An 18,811-nucleotide genomic window follows, 5' to 3' on the forward strand; every position below is an offset into this window, starting at 1 on the left:
AGGCAATAAAACTTAAGGTGTGCTCAAAATTTTGTTTTGTTCTGAAGAGAGGGAAGAGTTCTCAAAATTTACAGACTGCAAGTTTAGACTCTGAAAAGAATAGATGGAAATCACTAAAAGAATAGAGAAAAGCACAACAAATGAGCTGAGAAAACTTCTGAAGTTTGGCTTCAAGAAAGGAAGGGGTGAGTGGCAGGGACATGGAAGCAAATAAAAAACACCAAACCAAATGTCAGGAATAAAGCCGCATATACTAGTTACCATGTTACACACTAACAGATAACTGAAGACTCTCCAACTGAAAGGGAAGAGGGGGTCCTACAAACGTAAACAACACAAAAGGATGAACACAGAATTTCAAAAACTAATGAAAAGAATTAGAAACCCATAACCCCGGGTGATTTACCTCACCCACTTCAGAAGATGAAGCAAATTAACAGGATGCAGCAAATCAAACACCGCAACTCTGATTTCACACATACAGCACTTTGTGCCCCACAGAAAAAGAATACTCGTAATATAGAAATTAGCAACAAGAGTAACAAAACTAAAAATCTATCTATATATTATAAAACAAATTGAAGGCTACATAGGTAACTAGTAGCAGGTCCTCCAGTAAAGTTAAGCATCTGATACAAGTGTGGCACAGATACCTCCAGCTACTCACCTCTAACCTTAAAAAATAAGCAGTATTTTACTTAAAGGGCAGCATGGACACATCCCAGGAAAAACCAAGAGCATGCAGGCAGATGTCACAGACACGGTAAAGCATAAAACTAGCTCAGAATAGCTAAAGTATATAGTGACGAAGAAGAATATGGTGATAGATGAAGCTAATGAAAAAAGCAATAAACATAAAAGGCCCTGAGTGCTAAGGCATGTTTTTTACCTTTGGCTCTAAGCAATGAGTACCACTCAAAGGAAGGTTTGAAACCAAGAGCAGGGCTACCAACCAAATATGCATTATGCAAAAACCAAGCAGGCCACTGTATAGAGGAAGATCTGAAGCTGGGGAAGATTACAATCAGGGAAAATAGTTAAGACAACTAAGTAATACAGGCAAAAGAAACAATCTGAATTAAGGCAGGAGCACAGGGACAGAATGGAGAGGGAGGGGTTCAAACCACTGTGGTTAAGTAGGTCCAATGCCACCACCAGAAGGGGGGTTAAAGAGATACCCCCCTTCACACAAGATAAAGTGAGAAACACAGGTCAGTTCTGGACATGAATGCATATTAAAAAGAAACATTTAGACCAGCATTCGAATCACCTGGTACTCTTGTTAAAATGCAGACTCTGAATCAGAAGATTTGGCATTGGGCCTGAGATTCTGCATTTCTACCAAGCTCCTAACGGGATACTGAATACTGCTGGTCCCCCAGATTCATCTTTGAGTACCCTCATATCATCCTCCTAATTCACAGTAACTCCTTTCAAGGAAGCAAAACAGTCCCTCTTCCACACGACTATGTTACTTTTTGTCAAATACTTAGTTTCATGGGATTAGTTCTTACTGAATTAAGTATTCTAAACTGAAGTCTATTATAAAATCCAAACTTTGCTAAGACAACTTTAATCCCCTCCCCACTGCCCCTAGGAACCTTCTGTCTTTGGGAAGACAAAGCAATACCAGACTTAAAAAGAAACGTGAGTAATGTGATTTAAAACACCAAGCCCAGACACCGACACGTGCATTGACCAAATGCATCATGCAAGAGACCTGGCTGGTAAACACACATCACATAAAAACAAAGTGATGTCTATACTTACCTTTCTAGAAAGTGAATCATCACCAAGTCTTCTCTCCTCCTCTCTACGACGTTCCCTTTCTTCAATTTCCAACTCCCTTTGACGTTTTTTCCTTTCAACCTCTTCTAATTTCTTTACCCGCTCCTGATATTCTCGAAGCTCCTCCTCACGTTTCGCCCGTTCAGCACGCTCTCTCTCTTCCCGCTCTGTACAACGTACCAGGTTATAAAGTGTGCCTCCTACCTGCACGCTTCCCCTAGTGCTAGGTCTACTTCTCTGGTATTAAAGAGGCAGCATAATGTAGAAGGAAATTCTTTTTCAGAATTTTAAGGGTTTACAATCAGCTAAACTTGAATATCAGAAATATTCAAGAAAACAAGTATTATGCCACTCAACACAACTAAAGGAGAATACCTCCCCCAACTCCTGAGCATCTGGGGTGCCAGATAAAGGATCAGCTGAGAGACTTACTTCATCTGGCATGTGTTGTTCAATAAATGTTAATACTATATAGACCACAGTGATAAAAAATAAAAAGGCAGAATTTTCAAAAGAACACCAAAAACGTGGAAATAAGCTGGCAGAGGACCTAACACCCTCACAGATAACAAACTGCAGAAAACTACAAGCTGGGTTGTCAGAACCTGAGAACTAGTTAGTTGCAGTTAAGAAGGGCTTCGGTGGCGCAGTGGTTGGGGGTCCGCCTGCCGATGCAGGGGACACGGGTTCGGGCCCCGGTCCGGGAAGATCCCACATGCCGCGGAGCGGCTGGGCCCGTGAGCCATGGCCGCTGAGCCTGCGCGTCCAGAGCCTGTGCTCCACAACGGGAGAGGCCACAACAGTGAGAGGCCCACGTACCGCAAAAAAAAAAAAAAGCCAATCATCTTGGTTCCACATTCCTCTATTTTCTAAGTAAGACTGTACAAACTGGACCTATCACCAACCTTACCACATACCTCCAGTCTGTCTACATAGTTACCTTTTAGCATTTTTTCTTCTGCCCTCCTCTGCTCTTCCTCTTCCTTTTCTCTATAGTAGGTTATTCTTCGTTCTTCTTTACGTTGTCTTTTACGTTCTTCCAAACGATTATGCCTTTCTTCTGCTAATCGCTCTTCAAACTGTTTAAGTTTTTCCTGTAATTGAATGGTTACCAAAAAATAAAAAACAATCAAATTTTCAAGGGCTACAAACTGGCAGTAAGTTTTAAGTTTACAAAATCATTGCAAGTTTCGTGGAACCACAGAAAGCAACCTTTAACTATAAAAACCAAATTTCCAAAAGACTGAAGTTCTCGCATGTCAAATTTTTTAAATTTTGAACTGACAATATTATCTATACCCAGTGGGTTTATTTTTTTTTACAATAAATCAAATGATTAAGTCAGAAACTAAGAGCAGGACACTCTGATCTAGTTTTTTCCTTTCTGAATCAAAAGAATAAACAAAAGCTTGTATCAAAAGCAAATTTTATGCAGTCCACACTTTCACCTTCAGAAAAATTTGTTCATAGTGATGGTTACTTGGCCTATGAAATAATTTCAAGATATCTCTATTAAAATATTATTTGAATGACGATTATAAATGTTAGCTCAAGACAGAATGTACCACAAGGTTAAAGAATCCTTAAGGTAAAACCCAAAAGCTCATGAATAGATGTTTCCCTGAAACCAGTAAGTTCACCTCATAAACAGACTGTCGTGCTGCCTTGAGCCGCATTACAAATAAATCTCTGTCTTCAAGCATCCGTGACATTCGGTTCTTATGTTCAAGAGCCTTTTCCCGTTCTAGCTGCATTGTAGTAATCTGCAAATACATGATACAAAGTTAAATTTCAAAGTATTCATTATCTGTTTACTAATTTATCCCAAATTCCTGACAGATACTCTTGATGAATTACAAGAAGTTCCTTTGCCCCTTCCATTCTGCCATAAAAATGGAAGGGTAACACATCCCTAGGAAGACAATCAGGGACAGAAAATGGATAAAGACGACTTGGAGCTGTAAGAAACAGTTTAAACTGTAAGAAACAGTTTACACCCTATGGTACCACAACATTTACAGAGGAAAAACTGAAATGTATATAGTAAAACAAAACAACAAATACCTCATGGTATAATAGGCACTATGGCTTTACTGTTTAACGCATTTTCTTCCTTAAAAACAACTGGAGGGCTTCCCTGGTGGCACAGTGGTTGAGAGTCCGCCTGCCGATGCAGGGGACACAGGTTCGTGCCCCAGTCCGGGAAGATCCCACATGCCGCAGAGCGGCTGGGCCCGTGAGCCATGGCCGCTGAGCCTGCGCGTCCAGAGCCTGTGCTCCACAACGGGAGAGGCCACAGCAGTGAGAGGCCAGCGTACCACAAAAAAAAACAAAAATCAAAAACAACTGGAGGTTAAGGCAGGATGAATCACTCATATATAGGAAAGCTTTTCCTTTGTGCTCCAAGTAAAACAATAAAAGGTTTCAGGGCACATGGAGCAAATCCTCCTAAGCACTTTAGCTAGTCTGTAACACTTTTCTTTTTCTAATTTCATACATTTAAAGAATTACCACACAAATTACAACTTCTAAAAAAACTGGTAAAACTGGCAACACTAGGCCCAGAATGACAACAATCCAATGGAGCCGAGGAGGAGGGGCAGCCTCCATAGCTGTGTGTTGTCTCCTGCCTGTGGTTATTTTTTTAACCAGAATGAGGTCACTCGTTTTTACTACAAATGTGGCCGCTACAAGCATTTGCAAATGTTGCTTTTGTATCGTTAGGTAAATACATACAATACAGACTAACAAAACTATAGAAGGAGCTATTTAGTCACAAAAAACCAGACTGTATGACTCCACCTATAAGAAATATCCAAAACAGGCAAGTCTAGAGACAGAAAAGAGATTAGTGGCTGCTGAGGGAGTGGAGAGAAAACAAAGTGACTGCTAATGGGTATGAAGTTTCTTTAGGGGTATGTTCTAAAATTAGGTTGCACAACTCTGTAAATACACTAAAACCATCAACTGCACACTTTAAATTGGTGAAATACGTGGCATGTGAATTGTATTACGTGGCATGTGAATTATATGGCATGTGAATTGCTGGGTTTTTTTAAAATAAAATTTTCAGCTATCCTTTGGTATTTTACAAGTTTCATTTGTTAATCTCCATTCTGAAAATTTCTGTCTGTCTACCAATCTGTTCGCATGCAGCCATTAAAGCACCATATCTGGCAAAAGAATACAAAAATCAATTTGAAACCCTGTTCCTATTACTGGCAGAGGACTTAATTAGAGTTTACAGTCTGAAAATATTATAATCAAATGAAAACCTTACTCTTTCTTCTTCTTGTTGTTCCCACAGATCCATGTCTTTAATTCTCTGTTCTTCATAAGCACTCTTTATCAAAGGGATTTCTTCCAAACGTTTAGCTCTTTCAAAGTAGTCAATCTGAATGTCATGAGAACAAGTATTGTTTAAAAAAAAAATTCTTTTAAACTTGGCATGTTAAAGTTCACCAGTTCTTTCATTTACCTTTTTTTCTTGATTCTTTAAGCGTTCCTGAAGTTCCTTCTTTTCTTTCTCCAGTTGTTCAACCTGTTTAGCCATGATGAAATCGGGATCCAATTCTTCAAGGTCCTGAAAAGTAACACAAACGCACCATAATTAATAAGAGTATAAAAGTGCATAGCGGTCAATATGGAGCACCATTTCTTTCTAGAAACGTATGCTAAATTACTTTCTTTATAATGGGCAAATGTTTGCAATGGGTAAATTCAGGCAATATAAAAATGTTTTAAAATAGCCTTATTTCTACTTGATTGTAGGGAAAAACAATGTAATCTTAACATCTATTTCTTATTCCTCCATTCTACCGTATTCAAACTCCATTTCAATAGTGGCTAAAAACTGTAGCATCACTAAAAACAAATGCTTACTTCAGAGATTAATGAACTAGCTGTATCAAAATGAGTGAAATAACCAAATAACCCAAAATAAACCAATAAATGGTAAAGAACTGTGTTTCTAAGAGACCCGAACAAAACTGAAGTTTTTTTGTTTTTTTTTTGCAATATGCGGGCCTCTCACTGTTGTGGCCTCTCCCGTTGTGGAGCACAGGCTCTGGGCACGCAGGCTCAGCGGCCATGGCTCACGGACCCAGCCGCTCCGCGGCATGTGGGATCTTCCCGGACCGGGGCACGAACCCGTGTCCCCTGCATCGGCAGGCGGACTCTCAACCACTGCGCCACCAGGGAAGCCCCAAAACTGAAGTTTTTAATGCATAATATGCTACATACTTCAATGTCAATATCTTTGAACGCTTTGGCACCCAGTTCTGTCTTCTTGATCTGCTCCAAACGCTCACGAACAGTTTTCTTCTTGATTTGTTCATGTTCCTGTAAGATACGCTCCTTCTCTCTCTCCTTTGCCTCCTGCCGCAGCCTCTCTTCTTCAGCCTTCCGTACTTTCTGGAGTTCAGCTTCCCTCTGCTCCAGCTCTTCTTTCTCACGCTGTATATTCAGACTCTCAAGCCGCTCTTTCCTTTCCTCAATTGTCTGACGGCGAGCCAGGATACGCTGATGCTCTTTCCGTGAATTTTTAAGGTATGCAGTAACAGCTAACTGATGCTGTTCTTCTTTCTCTTGCTTCAAAAACAAATGCATTAAAAAAAAATTTAAGTGACATACCATGGTATCAGACATCAAAAATATTACATAATCCTAATATATTATCCTACATGTATCTGCAGTTAATAACAGACGATAACATTATTCAAGCTACTGGTTCCCAGTATCAAACACTATGGCGCCACTCCTATTTGAAGTCTTTAACAGTAATGACACAGCTGAAGAACGTTTATCTGCTAGGCTGACTTTTCCCTGAACCAAATCTACTTTAAAGTGTTCAAGCCAAGGCGGAATACTAACAGAGCTCACAAACAAGAAACAACTGAAGCAGAAAGGAAAAGCCCAATCATAGTACTCCCCCTCTTTGGAGGGTCATCACATGTGGTCTGCTATTGTACGGTTTAACAGTACTCCTTTTATCACATTACCCGAATAGTGTTATCATTTTATCCCATGGAAGGAAGCTCAAAGATCTGCATATCTGATAAAGATATTTGATAAAATATCAAAACTATCAAATACAACTAAATATCAATAGGAAATATGTAATAAATCCCTTCTCTCAGACATCATCTCAAACCTTTTTGTGAAAGACATTAAGGGTCCCTCAAATATTCTGTAATCCATTTCTCCCAAAGATACATACCAGTATATGAGCTGGCTTAATGACTTCAAGGGCTTTTGCAAGTACTGAGGACATGGCTGTCAGCTGATTTCTGATCTGTTCTGAAGGCATGCTCTGCAGATGAGGACCAATTGGAGCATCTTCTCGAGTAGCGTAATTCAAATCAGATCCAAAACTAAGGGTCCGAGATGTGTGGTCAATACGAACCTTTGAAAATTAAATGGTATTATCAACAGTTAAACCTACATGCAAATATAGTCATTCTACAAATGAATAACTTGATTAAAATTTCAAACGCATTTGAGAAAAAAAATTAACTAAAGAATGTCAAATATAAAAGCTAGAAGTTTGATTCAATAAAGCTTTCAACAGTGCCACTGTACCAAAAGCTGAGAAACAAAGAGTATGCGTTTTTTCGTCCTCAAAGGCCTGCAACCTCAGAGTCCCCTTGCAGCACCTACCTGAAGGTCGCAGTGCCTGGCTGCATCTACTATGGCCCGTTCCAGTTGGAAAGCATCAACAAAAGGAACCAGAGAAGTCAAACGAGAAAACTCAATGCTCTGATAAATTTGTGCCACCTGCATAAAAAACACAAGGTTAGTAATAATAGCTATCATTTATTCAGCAATTTTTATGTGGAGTCTCATGACAACCATAGAAAGTAGAAATTTAGCCTATTTTTCAAAGAAAAGAAAACTGAAGCTCAGAGTATGTTAACAGTACATTGCTGGAGCTGGAATTACAATCCAAGGCTATTTCAAAGGATTATATTATATTTTGAACCATCACATAATCCTTTCATATCCTAGTTTCATTAAAAAAAAAAAACCACCTAAATGGTCACATATTTTTAGATAGAGACCTGTTACTTACCTAATTCATCTGAACACTTAATAAAATTGTTTATTTGTCTGAAGGAGACTGGCAGTATTACTACTTAGTTATACTGCTAATTAACCTTCAATTATTTGTATAGCACATAAGAAATAACACTGCTCACATATAGGAGAGAAAGCAGGTCAATGAAATGTGCACCAATACAAAAATGAACATATAGTAAAAGCCCCAAATGAAACAAATGGAAGACAAAACAGGATCATTTAAGCCATATTATAAACCATAATATTCAAACTGAAGTACAAAGGTGGGCTAAAATATGTTAAAAGACTGACAATACTGGGACTTCCCTGGCGGTCCAGTGATTTAGACTCTGTGCTTCCAACACAAGGAGCGCAGGTTCTATCCCTGGTTGGGGAACTAAGATCCCATAGGCCGCGCAGTGCAGCCCAAAAAAAAAAGACTGACAATACTTAGTGTTAGCAGGAAAAAAGGCTTTCTATTTCTTGTTCACTACTGGTGGGAGGGCCCAAGAATCTGATCTTTGAGGATCTATTAAAGCTTTAAATGTGTAGACCATGACTAATTCCACTTCTTAGCTACAGGAAATCAAAGAAGAATGCAAAGATACAAGTAGAGAAGATGCTCACTACTACAACATTTTATGATAGCAAAAAAACTAAAAAATTTCCATCAATAGACTCTGAATAAATAAATCATGGTACCTTTAGACAATGAAAAACTACGTAGGTGTTAAAAGGAATAAGACATACACAGCTAACAAGGAAAAATGTGCGAAGACAGTGGCCAACCAAAAAAGACAAAAGCAGTTATGAATTACATAATTGTTTTTCAAATCAAACAGATAAATAATAAAACTAATTTTGGTGGAGGGTAGAATTTGGGGAGGCTTTCATTTTCTAGGCTATTCCTACATTTTTTAGTTTTGTGATCAAAACAATCAAGGGAGAAATTACAGTTCTTCCATAAAACATTCATTTTTTTCATCTTTACCTGCTGGAGAAGCCGGAGTATGGTGTTGTTTTGCAGCTGTGGGACATACTGTTGTAACTCTGGCTCCTTTTCAGGTTGCTCCCTAACCCAATTTAAAACCTATAAAATCCATTAAATTGAAAAAGAGTTATATTTTCTACACGACAAATACTAAAACACCTGAGATTTTTTTTTCAATTTTCTTAATATACAAAACCACCACACAATGCAAAGAAATACAAAAGATAACATGCAGCTATTGACTGTTGTCTGAAGGTGACTGACAGCAATGGCTAAATTAGTCGTGCTGCTAATTTACCTCCAAAGGTTTATTTAGCACATCAGAAATATCTTTTCTCTTGACATAAAAAAAAAAAGACAATGAAATGTGCACCAAATTCAAACACACAGGACAACACTTCCCTCTTAACAAATAAAAATACAACCTAAAACTGCAACAGGGCTGGCTACGTGGTAATGTAACCAAAGCTTACCTTTGTGACTCTCTCACAGAGTTTTAGTGGGTTAAATTCGACTTCCAGCCAATTGTAAAGGTCTTTTACTTCTGGGACAACATACTGTAGCACATTGAATCTGACCTACAGTAAGCAAAACAAAAGGTTTAAATGCTGAAGGTGTTTTCAACTGGGATTCTGAAATGATTATAAATTAAAGATAAATATAAGATTGGAATTCTGGGATATGACTCTAAGATTATCTAGCCTCAACCTCACCTGCTTGAAATTTATGAAAAAAAAATCCAGGACCACTACGCTGAGTCTCCTGCCCCAAATTATGCAGCTCTCTACAATGAAACCCCAAAAGAATTTACAAGGGAAATAAAAACTCATCAACACAATCAAAATATTTACAAAGACAACTGTGTGGCCAACATCGACTAATTTATTATCAATAACAAGTAAAATACCAGTTTACAAACAACTTTATCACACAAAAGTTATTACAGCAGCGCCACTCCTGATAGCCACAAACTCAAAAAAAACTCAGGACAAAAGGGACAGGTTCACATAATATACAGAAACAGTCAAAGAAAGCACAGCTACATTCAATACATGAATAAATCTCCCAGATGGTGAGGAAAAGAATTTCACATATTATTCCATTTATGTGAAATTTAAATTTCATATAAAATATACAAACAGGCAAAATTAATCTGTGGTGTTACAAATCAGGACAGTGGTTATTCTTGGGGGAAATGGGAGAGTGTAGACTGGAAAAATCTTTTGAGAATTTATGCAATTACATTTATGATTTGTACTTTAAAAAATATTACAGTTTAATACATTTTAAGTTTATATTTGAATAGAACTCAACTTCCTTTCACAATAAAGATGCTGCTTGCATAAACCGCCCTCACAAAGGAGACAAAAAAGTGGTATAATTTTATAAACTCCAAAACTGCCCATAACCAAATCCTATCTTACCTGTGCTCGAACTACATGCAGTGCATGTGACCTTTATCCTTTACTTGTTGGAAACTGCTAACCCAAAGAGAGAAAAACTGCAGCCAACACACCAAGACCCCCAAAGCACAGAAGCATGTACCCCTACAGACTAGGTTCCAAACTGAGGCAACTGTTGGCAGATCCCATCTCCAAGACAGGAGGATGTCCACACTCTCGAACACTCTGGGTTTAACTCCAGTGCAAAATGGGTGCATGACTGATGTCCCACAGCATTTGAATACTTCCCTTGTAAGTGCCCTTGTATGTTTATAGGAATAAGATGTGATACAAGCATTCAAATAAAATTCCCCCAGCCCTGATTTCATTCCTATCAAGAAATTATTCTATAGCCATCATCAGAAAGTCTACAAATAAATCCTGGAGAAGGTGTGGAGAAAAGGGAACCCTCCTACACTGCTAGTGGGAATGTAAATTAGGGCAGCCACTATGGAGAACAGTATGGAGGTTCCTCAGAAAACTAAAATTAGAATTACCATATGACCCATCAATCCCACTCCTGGGCATATATCTGGGCAAAACTATAATTAAAAACGATACATCACCCCTATGTTCACAGCAGCACTATCCACAATAGCCAGGACACGGAAACAACCTAAATTTCCATCAACAGATGAATGGATAAAGAAGACGTAATACACACATACACATACACACACACACACACACACACACAATGGAATACTACTCAGCCATAAAAAAACATAATGCCGTTTGCAGCAACATGGATACAACCAGAGATTATCATACTAAGTGAAGTCAAAAAGAGAAAGACAAATACATATGATATCACTTATATGTGGAATCTAAAATATGACACAAATGAACCGATCTATGAAACAGAAACAGACCCACAGAGCACAGACTGGCGGCTGCCAGGGGTGCGGGGTGTAAAGACGGACTGGGAGTTTGGGGTTAGCAGATGCAAACTCTTCCATACAGAATAAACAACAAGGTCCTACTGTACAGCACAGGGAACTATATTCAGTATCCTGAGATAGGTCATAATGGAAAAGAATATTTTTAAAATGTACATATATGTATAACTGAATTACTTTGCTGTACAGCAAAAATTAACACAACGCTGTAAACCAACTACAATTTGATTTAAAATAAATAAATAAATAATTATTCTACATTTTCCATTTAGCACCCCCTCCAAATAGCGAATGTGCTAGATAGGCTACCATAATCTATTAAAGTACATTTCTCTCTAAAATTAATCATTGGCTTTCTGACCTACCAATCTCTTATGAACTTGATTAATCTGAGTCTGTTCCTGAGATATTAGAATCATTCTCTTGGTGATTATGAATTTAGTTATATGAGCCCAAAACTCAGGTCTTGACCTTGTACATATGGTGAACTGAAGTTTTATAAAATGCCTCGACAGTTAGCTATTCTACTCATCTGGCACCAACCAGTACCTTTCTTATAAACTTAAACATTTATCTATGGGTACAATGAGGACCCAGATGTGGATGTCCTGGCTACTGACACTGATCCCACCAATACTCACCCCTGAATAAATATCTTTAACACCAAGGTGTGCTATGTACAGACGTGGGCTCAAGAGATATGGATTATACTTCCAGTTTGGCACATTTTTCAGTATTTAAAAAATTTTTTGCTAGTAAGACCTCTTCCTAAACACAATGCTGTTGTTTTATAATTTAATTCAGTCCCATAAAAACTTTCCAAAACACAAAGCTGATTTTTGCAAGTGGAAGCAGAATAGAACATGGAGGCTACAAAGACAGAGAAATACTGTTTTAGATATTAAGTTTTTTAATAAAAGTTGACCACAAAGGGAATTTGCCTTGCTACTATACAGAGAACTATGTTACAAGAGCAAACTGTTGCCATACAGAAAATGTGTTAATTTTTATCTAAATTAATTGACTGCCAGTAAAGTAAGGCCTGTTCTCTAATACCTGTCCCTCTTTTTTCTCTTGTCCCAAAGTAATTTGCTGGAGGTGTACCACAATAACCACTAAGTCAGACTATTACTGTTCCTCAGAATCTCTAAAATCTAAACTCCTCTAAGAGAGCAAATTCCATTTAGTATCACTTGCCTGGCATGTAACAGACACTCACGTGATAAATTTCCAATGAATTAAAGATTCCACTGTAAAACATTGTGAAGATACAAAATCTTAGGCTCCATATTCTGAAACTGATTTAGTGAATGCAGTGGGTGAAACCTAAAAATCTGCACTTAAAAATGTATTTCACAAATTTCAGTGCATAGCCCTGATTAAGAACCACTAACTTAGAAACATACAATGAAAGTTTAAAAGAAAAAAAAGTTGGAAACATTTTAATTGTCCAGAATTGGGCCTAATCTAACTCACATTCTTCCCTAGACTCATTATCGTATTTCTAACACCTATCAGCTTGATTTTTTTCTATAGCCCCTGAACATTCTTGCCCATCATCACTTCTCGTACCAAGAGGCCCATATTATTCCTCGAAGCTAGTCCAAGTCTTGTCTGCTACATCAAATTTAACCCCAGCTCACTCAAGACAAAACACCTCAACTAAACACAGTGTTGACTTACACCAGTGGTTCTCAAACTTGTCCATGCATCAGAATTCTCAGCATTTAATAATCATAAATTATAAAACCTGACCATATAGCTTTCTGTTCAAAGCCATAAGAATGCTAAAACTTATACCAACCATATCGTTAATAAGGCCAATTCGCGTTGGTGGGGCTTGCAGGCCTAGCAGTGTTGCAAGGCGACGCTGTTTTTCGACTATAATGCCGTCCATATCCAGAAGTCGAGCAATATCAGTACGCTCAGGGGTAATGGGGATGGAAAGGGTGGCCAGAAGGACTCGAGTAGACATTCTGGAGAACAAAGTTACAATCTGTTAAATTTGTAAACGTTACTTGATAAACAGAAAGACACTTCTCTTTAATCCTCTAGTAAAATCTGCCACTGACAGAATATGTACACCACCATGGTAAACTGTACTCGTAAGTATTCGTCAAAGCATGGGATTAATTAAAAGAGAAATGGACTATGCAAAAATGAACACTTGGAGAAGCAGAACTTCATTCACCCGCTTACCACCGTCAATGTCTTCTAGCTACAGAGAAAGACTGTGGGGAAAATGGCAGAACAGACATATTTGCATGTACCCCATACTTCCTTATAAAAACATTTAAGGCAGCTTTTAAAACGAAGGGAAAAATGACAATAAGAAAGAGGAAAAAATTACAAGGACCATAAGTGAACATAATTATGGAAGGTGGGGGTCAAAAGCTAAAGCTTCCTTAAAACACAAATGGAGTCAGGTTGAATTCAGAGCACCGTAGGACACCAAGGATTGTATGCTCTGGAGCACAAGAGTCTAGAGTTGGAATCTCAGCTTCACGATTCCCAAGACTGGAACCTTAGGCAAGCAAAATACTTCATTTTCTGAGTCACAAGGCTGGTGTGAGGATTAAGGAAAATAACGTACATAACGTACATAGAGCAAAACAGCTTAACGATTATGACAGCACTCTTACAGTATTTTCTAACGGGAGAGTATAGAAACAACAAAGGAAAATCAGGTTTTTTCTTATCCCCAACAGACATGGATTACGTACAGGACAGTGAATGACAAAATGAACACTATCCTCAAGAGTTATTTTTAAAAAATACATACTAGAAAAACTCATTTATTTGGTTCCATGTATTGCTTTAAAAGCTAGAAGAAAAACAATCTGGTGTATATATTTCTACTAGAGGCCAAAATAACATGGTCTACCAATAAGATACGGTATGTGAGTTGCCTAAACCCAACTGAAATGTACAATAAAAACCAAACATGACTGAAAGAAAAGTATATATGTAATGTTAAAAAAATAAAATGGTCTTTAGATTGTTAGGTTATAGACTATCTATCTACATAAAAATACACACACCAAATATTCTATACAGTTAATGTTTCATAGTTGGGAAAAAGTTACTTGATAGAAGTACTCATTTCTTTTGTCTAATTAGTTCCTAGATTCTAAATACCCATACGTGGATAGAAAGCTCATACCTTAACACTGACTTTCCTAATATTCCATTTTCTGAACTGGAGAGTTATCAGATAAAAGATAGCTACTGAAGACCAAGAATACTGCCCAAGAAGAACCACGTCGAGATATTTTTGGTAGCTACAACTGGAAGGACTGCTACTGGCACCCAGTGGGTAAACCAGGGATGCTGCTGAAGATCCTGAATGAGTCCCCTCCACAACAAAGAATGAACCAGCCCCAAATGTCAACAGCGAAGAAGCTGAGACACCCTCATCAAACACTATCATGCTATTTAGAAGTTATTTCTTTCATAATTTCAATACTATCTGACAATAAGACTCTTACCTTTGCATCTCTTCTTGTGTAAGATTCTTTCTCATTTCTCTAGATAAGTGATAAAGACGATGGAGTGTAGATGCATGAAAAAGAGCATTTCCAGATTTCCAAAACACAGTTGAGACTTTGTTATAATAATTTGCCATCAACTGAGGTTTGGGCGGTTTTTTAGACAAGGAGAATAGCCCATGAATATCTTCCACAGCTTTAAATGCTTCCTAAAATTAGTGGTACAAATTACAGTCATTGCATTGTAAACAAACAAACAAATCTAACTCAAATCTCTTTATGAAACTTAAAATACAGAACACAATAATAAAAATGGCAAATAAAATGCCTTCATGTGTGGTTCTTTTTATTCATCTTATAATTCAATATCTGATATGTTTCAGAAAAACATCATAATTACAAAAAACACTAAATCCTTAAACTGCTTAAAGTAGATTGCCCAAACTTTTAAAAAAAATATGCATATTATCATACTGCTTGAGGGAATATACATTTTTTTAATCTGAAAGGATATAAAACACAATATAGAGGTTATTTCTGAGTGATAAAGATAATGGTTTTTTCTCCCTTTTACTTATCTATTTTTTCTATACTAAGCGTGTTTACTTGTCTTCTACTGAACTCTTTTTCCTCTTTAGTTCATCAGACAGTATTCCAAGGGTGTACTCTACAGAAACAGAAAATATGGGGAGAGCGGGAAATCACATTTCCACCTGGCTGAAAAACTACCAATTTTTAGTTTCTTCCTCCGCAATTTCAATTAGATTTGGTGGGGGAATCAAATGTATAAAAACAATTCATGTGAAAATGTCTTTGCAGAATTCTTAAGAGTAAAAAGGCCATGCTGAGGACAAGATTCCCAACACCACTGGGATCTCCAATGTAGGATATTCACTGTGCATTGCTTACTAAGTCAGGGCAGCACTGAGATTTCTAGGAGATAATCTAGTGCAGTGCTTCTGTAGCTCTCTGCGGTAAAGGACAAGTTCATCTTTGTCATTTCTAACCTGTTGCCACCAATACTTTTATAAAATACAATAAAATTACTACAAAAATAAGATGGAAAGATGGACTTAGACTTTTTTTTAATCAGAGTAAATAGACACAAAACTATCATGAAACTTCTTTAAAAATTTTTGTAAATGCATATTCTCCAAGCATTAAGCCACACTTTGAACACTGAGGTCTGAAAAAGATTACATGATTTGGCTCAGAACTGACAGCAGGCATCAAGAACCAAAATATCTGAGACTTCCTGTCCAGAACTCTTCCTACTCCATTAGACAACCTTAAATTTGTCACCTATCTATTGAAATTAACCAACAGATTATCAAGATGCAGATACTCATTAAGGAAAAAAAAAGGTAACATGGGCAGTTATTACTACAAAGAAAAGCTAACAGTTCACAACATACCTGCCACAATTCCATGCTGATAGCACTGTCCAACTGAACGAGCCTGGTTTCCAAATGCATGGACTGGCTCTCTGGATTATTAAGATTGATTGCTGTACTTTGGTTATGGTGACGTTGAATCTGAGACAAGTGCATTCTCAAATTGTCACACAGCTTACGGAATTCAGCCTTACGGGTATATTGGAGGCAGAATTTGAAAGCTATAAGCATAAGTGTAAAATATATTAGGTACTTTCCACCATCAATTTAAGTATTTGAATAGGTTTTATTTCATATACTAAGGTCAGTTATTTTAACAAGATTTACCAAACTCACCATCAGTCTTTAGAAGTGATCAGAGTCATAACTCACTTCATGTGCCCTGACCACCTTTTGGACATAGTCATCAGTCCTGGTCTAGGACTAAAATACGGTTCTGGGAGAGTTTACAAAAGGAAGCGATTCAAATTTAGGTCTAGGAGGGACTCACCTTTCAAACACTTCAAACCCTAAAAGAGCAAAAAAATTCTGGTCTGAAATACAATGAACTTTCCTATCTAAGTTACTAGAAAACAAGCTTTTGCACTAATTAAAACTAAATAATACAAACTGGGGGTGTGTGGTAACCTAATTTCAACTGTGTACACAGATGTGTAAATGAAGTATTTGCTCCACCATTAAAATACATAGTCATTTTCTACTGTCAAAAAAATGCAATACTAAAATAACTTTTGTCCTTCCCTTAAAAATAGAGTATTTCTATTTCAAAGGATGCAGTTTAACTACAAGTTAATATTTATCTCAACTGTTATCAAAAAGCCCTAGCTTATTTGTGTTAAATGAAAATTCACATATGCTAGCCATGTAAGCATAACGAAACAGATCAGCCAATCAGCCCCATATTAAAAAGAATGGCAACACCTGCTTGTGCCTAAGGCCAAAAGTTAAGAAAAAGCCAAGAGCCACTCTCAAGTCACTTACAGTTAAAGGCTGCTTTGACAGTAAGGCAAAAAGATAAGATTAGGAAAACAGACTTAACACAGTTCTTCAGATTAAAAGTGCATGCAGTATTAACTACTAGATACTTTTTATGATGATCCTGAGTCATCAAGAAGGTTTAGTTCTATATTCAGTAACACTGTTTAAGAAAGGAAAAATACAGTTTTTCATAGGATCATGGAAGTCTTCTGGACCTTAAAAAGACTTTAGAAACCCAGTACATGGTTAAGTAGCTTGCCAAAGAATGTGTTGTAGAGTCGAAAGTAGAACTCAAGTTTGCCAGAAAGCAATCAAAAAGTTAAGTTTATCTTTCCAGTCACTTGGAAAATTCCAAAATGACTTTAAAAGGTGTTTCAGACATCAGTGGAATACAGAGAATTACCTTGACTAATGAAACAAATTCCTTATAATCATTTATGTAATATTCATATGAATGCTAATCACCTACAACAATAAAAACTATGTAAAATAAGTACTGCAGAGAAAAGGAGGTTAACTTTAACAGCGAATCTTTTGCAAAACCTATCCTTAAGTCAACTTTCAAATCAGTTCTTGTTTTACCTTGTTGGGCAATATCATGGTAGAGACGCTCTACTCTAGAATTGTTTCGAAGAAGGTCCAAACACTGTCTGTACGATTCCCACAGGAATTTAACCCATGGAGTCAAAAGTAATCTGTCAGTACGATCCTGAGTGTCTTCACCACTTACAGCACTTAGGAGAACACTACAAAAATATTTAAAAACATTGAAAACAATTTTAGACATGGTTTCCTACTTTGCCATATGATTATAAAACCCAAACCAAAATTGATCATTATAAAATAGTTTAAATTGTTACTACAACTCTGGACACACTGTAAAGCTATCACTTAGTGTCAAAGTATTTGAATTCCCGATCTGTATTACAGCCATTTAAATTAGTATACACCCTCCTATCTGATGGTTGTAATTTTCCACCTTTACGAACTTTGAATAGTAATGACTTCTTGAGGTTACCATACATTTAAAATTTCAAAGATAAGCATTCTTTCTAGCAAACATCTACTTCAAATGGGTATGATGGAGACACATGTAAAGAAAAACAATGAGAAAAATTTACTTAGCAATTTAACCCACACACCTCTCAGGAGTTTGAATATTATCCAGATCTTCTATGTCTAAGACCATCTGCTGGGATTCTTCTTTAGCAGCTTCAGTTTTCTCCTCTGCCAATTTCAAGTATGCCCTAACAACATCCTCTAGAGATTTGATGTTCACCTAGACAAAATAAATTAATTAAACTTTCCCCAACAAACCATAAAATATTTTAAAAGCAAACTTTATGATATAAAACGTAATAACTTTCAGAGGCAAACTCCTCTGAAAATTACTAAAAGCACTTAGTAAAACATAAAAACCCAGCTGTTCATACCTGTTGACAAATGTTCTTATACTGATATAAGCCTTCTTTAGCCAAGTGGCTCTTGCGAAGATCCACACAAAGTTCCAAGTATTTCAACATAATTGGCTCGTGTATCTTTTGCCATGTTCTATGTTTCTTACTTTTCATAACATCATAAAGAACGTCCAAAGCAGGCTGCTTTTTGCCGACTTCAAGAAATTCTGGAAAAGTAATTCAGGAGAATTAAAATCAGTTATGTATACTATATAAATGCCTAAATCTTGCTTTTTAATTTGGCTGTTTTAATTTCTGAACCTATTACTCTCTCTTTTGAGGTCAAATTTATTTTTGACTTCTAAAGCTATGCCAAA

The 18,811-nt window shown here is 37.0% G+C and overlaps 1 protein-coding gene across 1 annotated transcript in view; it reads right to left on the bottom strand.

Annotated features, from left to right (window-relative positions):
* The window catches only part of EIF3A (eukaryotic translation initiation factor 3 subunit A), a gene marked incomplete at its 5' end in the record, with an annotated part of 32,605 nt that overhangs the window by 8,074 nt on the left and 5,720 nt on the right, over positions 1–18,811 (bottom strand). The window contains 16 exons of the mRNA XM_079702949.1: positions 1,771–1,955; positions 2,729–2,882; positions 3,429–3,551; positions 5,069–5,182; positions 5,267–5,371; positions 6,031–6,378; positions 7,007–7,192; positions 7,447–7,563; positions 8,837–8,935; positions 9,310–9,414; positions 12,982–13,153; positions 14,666–14,874; positions 16,081–16,280; positions 17,620–17,783; positions 18,180–18,316; positions 18,471–18,661. Of these exons, the coding sequence (XP_079559075.1) occupies positions 1,771–1,955; positions 2,729–2,882; positions 3,429–3,551; positions 5,069–5,182; positions 5,267–5,371; positions 6,031–6,378; positions 7,007–7,192; positions 7,447–7,563; positions 8,837–8,935; positions 9,310–9,414; positions 12,982–13,153; positions 14,666–14,874; positions 16,081–16,280; positions 17,620–17,783; positions 18,180–18,316; positions 18,471–18,661 (2,609 nt within the window). The remainder of the gene's footprint in view (positions 1–1,770; positions 1,956–2,728; positions 2,883–3,428; positions 3,552–5,068; positions 5,183–5,266; positions 5,372–6,030; positions 6,379–7,006; positions 7,193–7,446; positions 7,564–8,836; positions 8,936–9,309; positions 9,415–12,981; positions 13,154–14,665; positions 14,875–16,080; positions 16,281–17,619; positions 17,784–18,179; positions 18,317–18,470; positions 18,662–18,811) is intronic.

Source organism: Hyperoodon ampullatus, assembly GCF_949752795.1.
Source record: "Hyperoodon ampullatus genome assembly, chromosome: 1".
NCBI lineage: Eukaryota > Metazoa > Chordata > Mammalia > Artiodactyla > Ziphiidae > Hyperoodon > Hyperoodon ampullatus.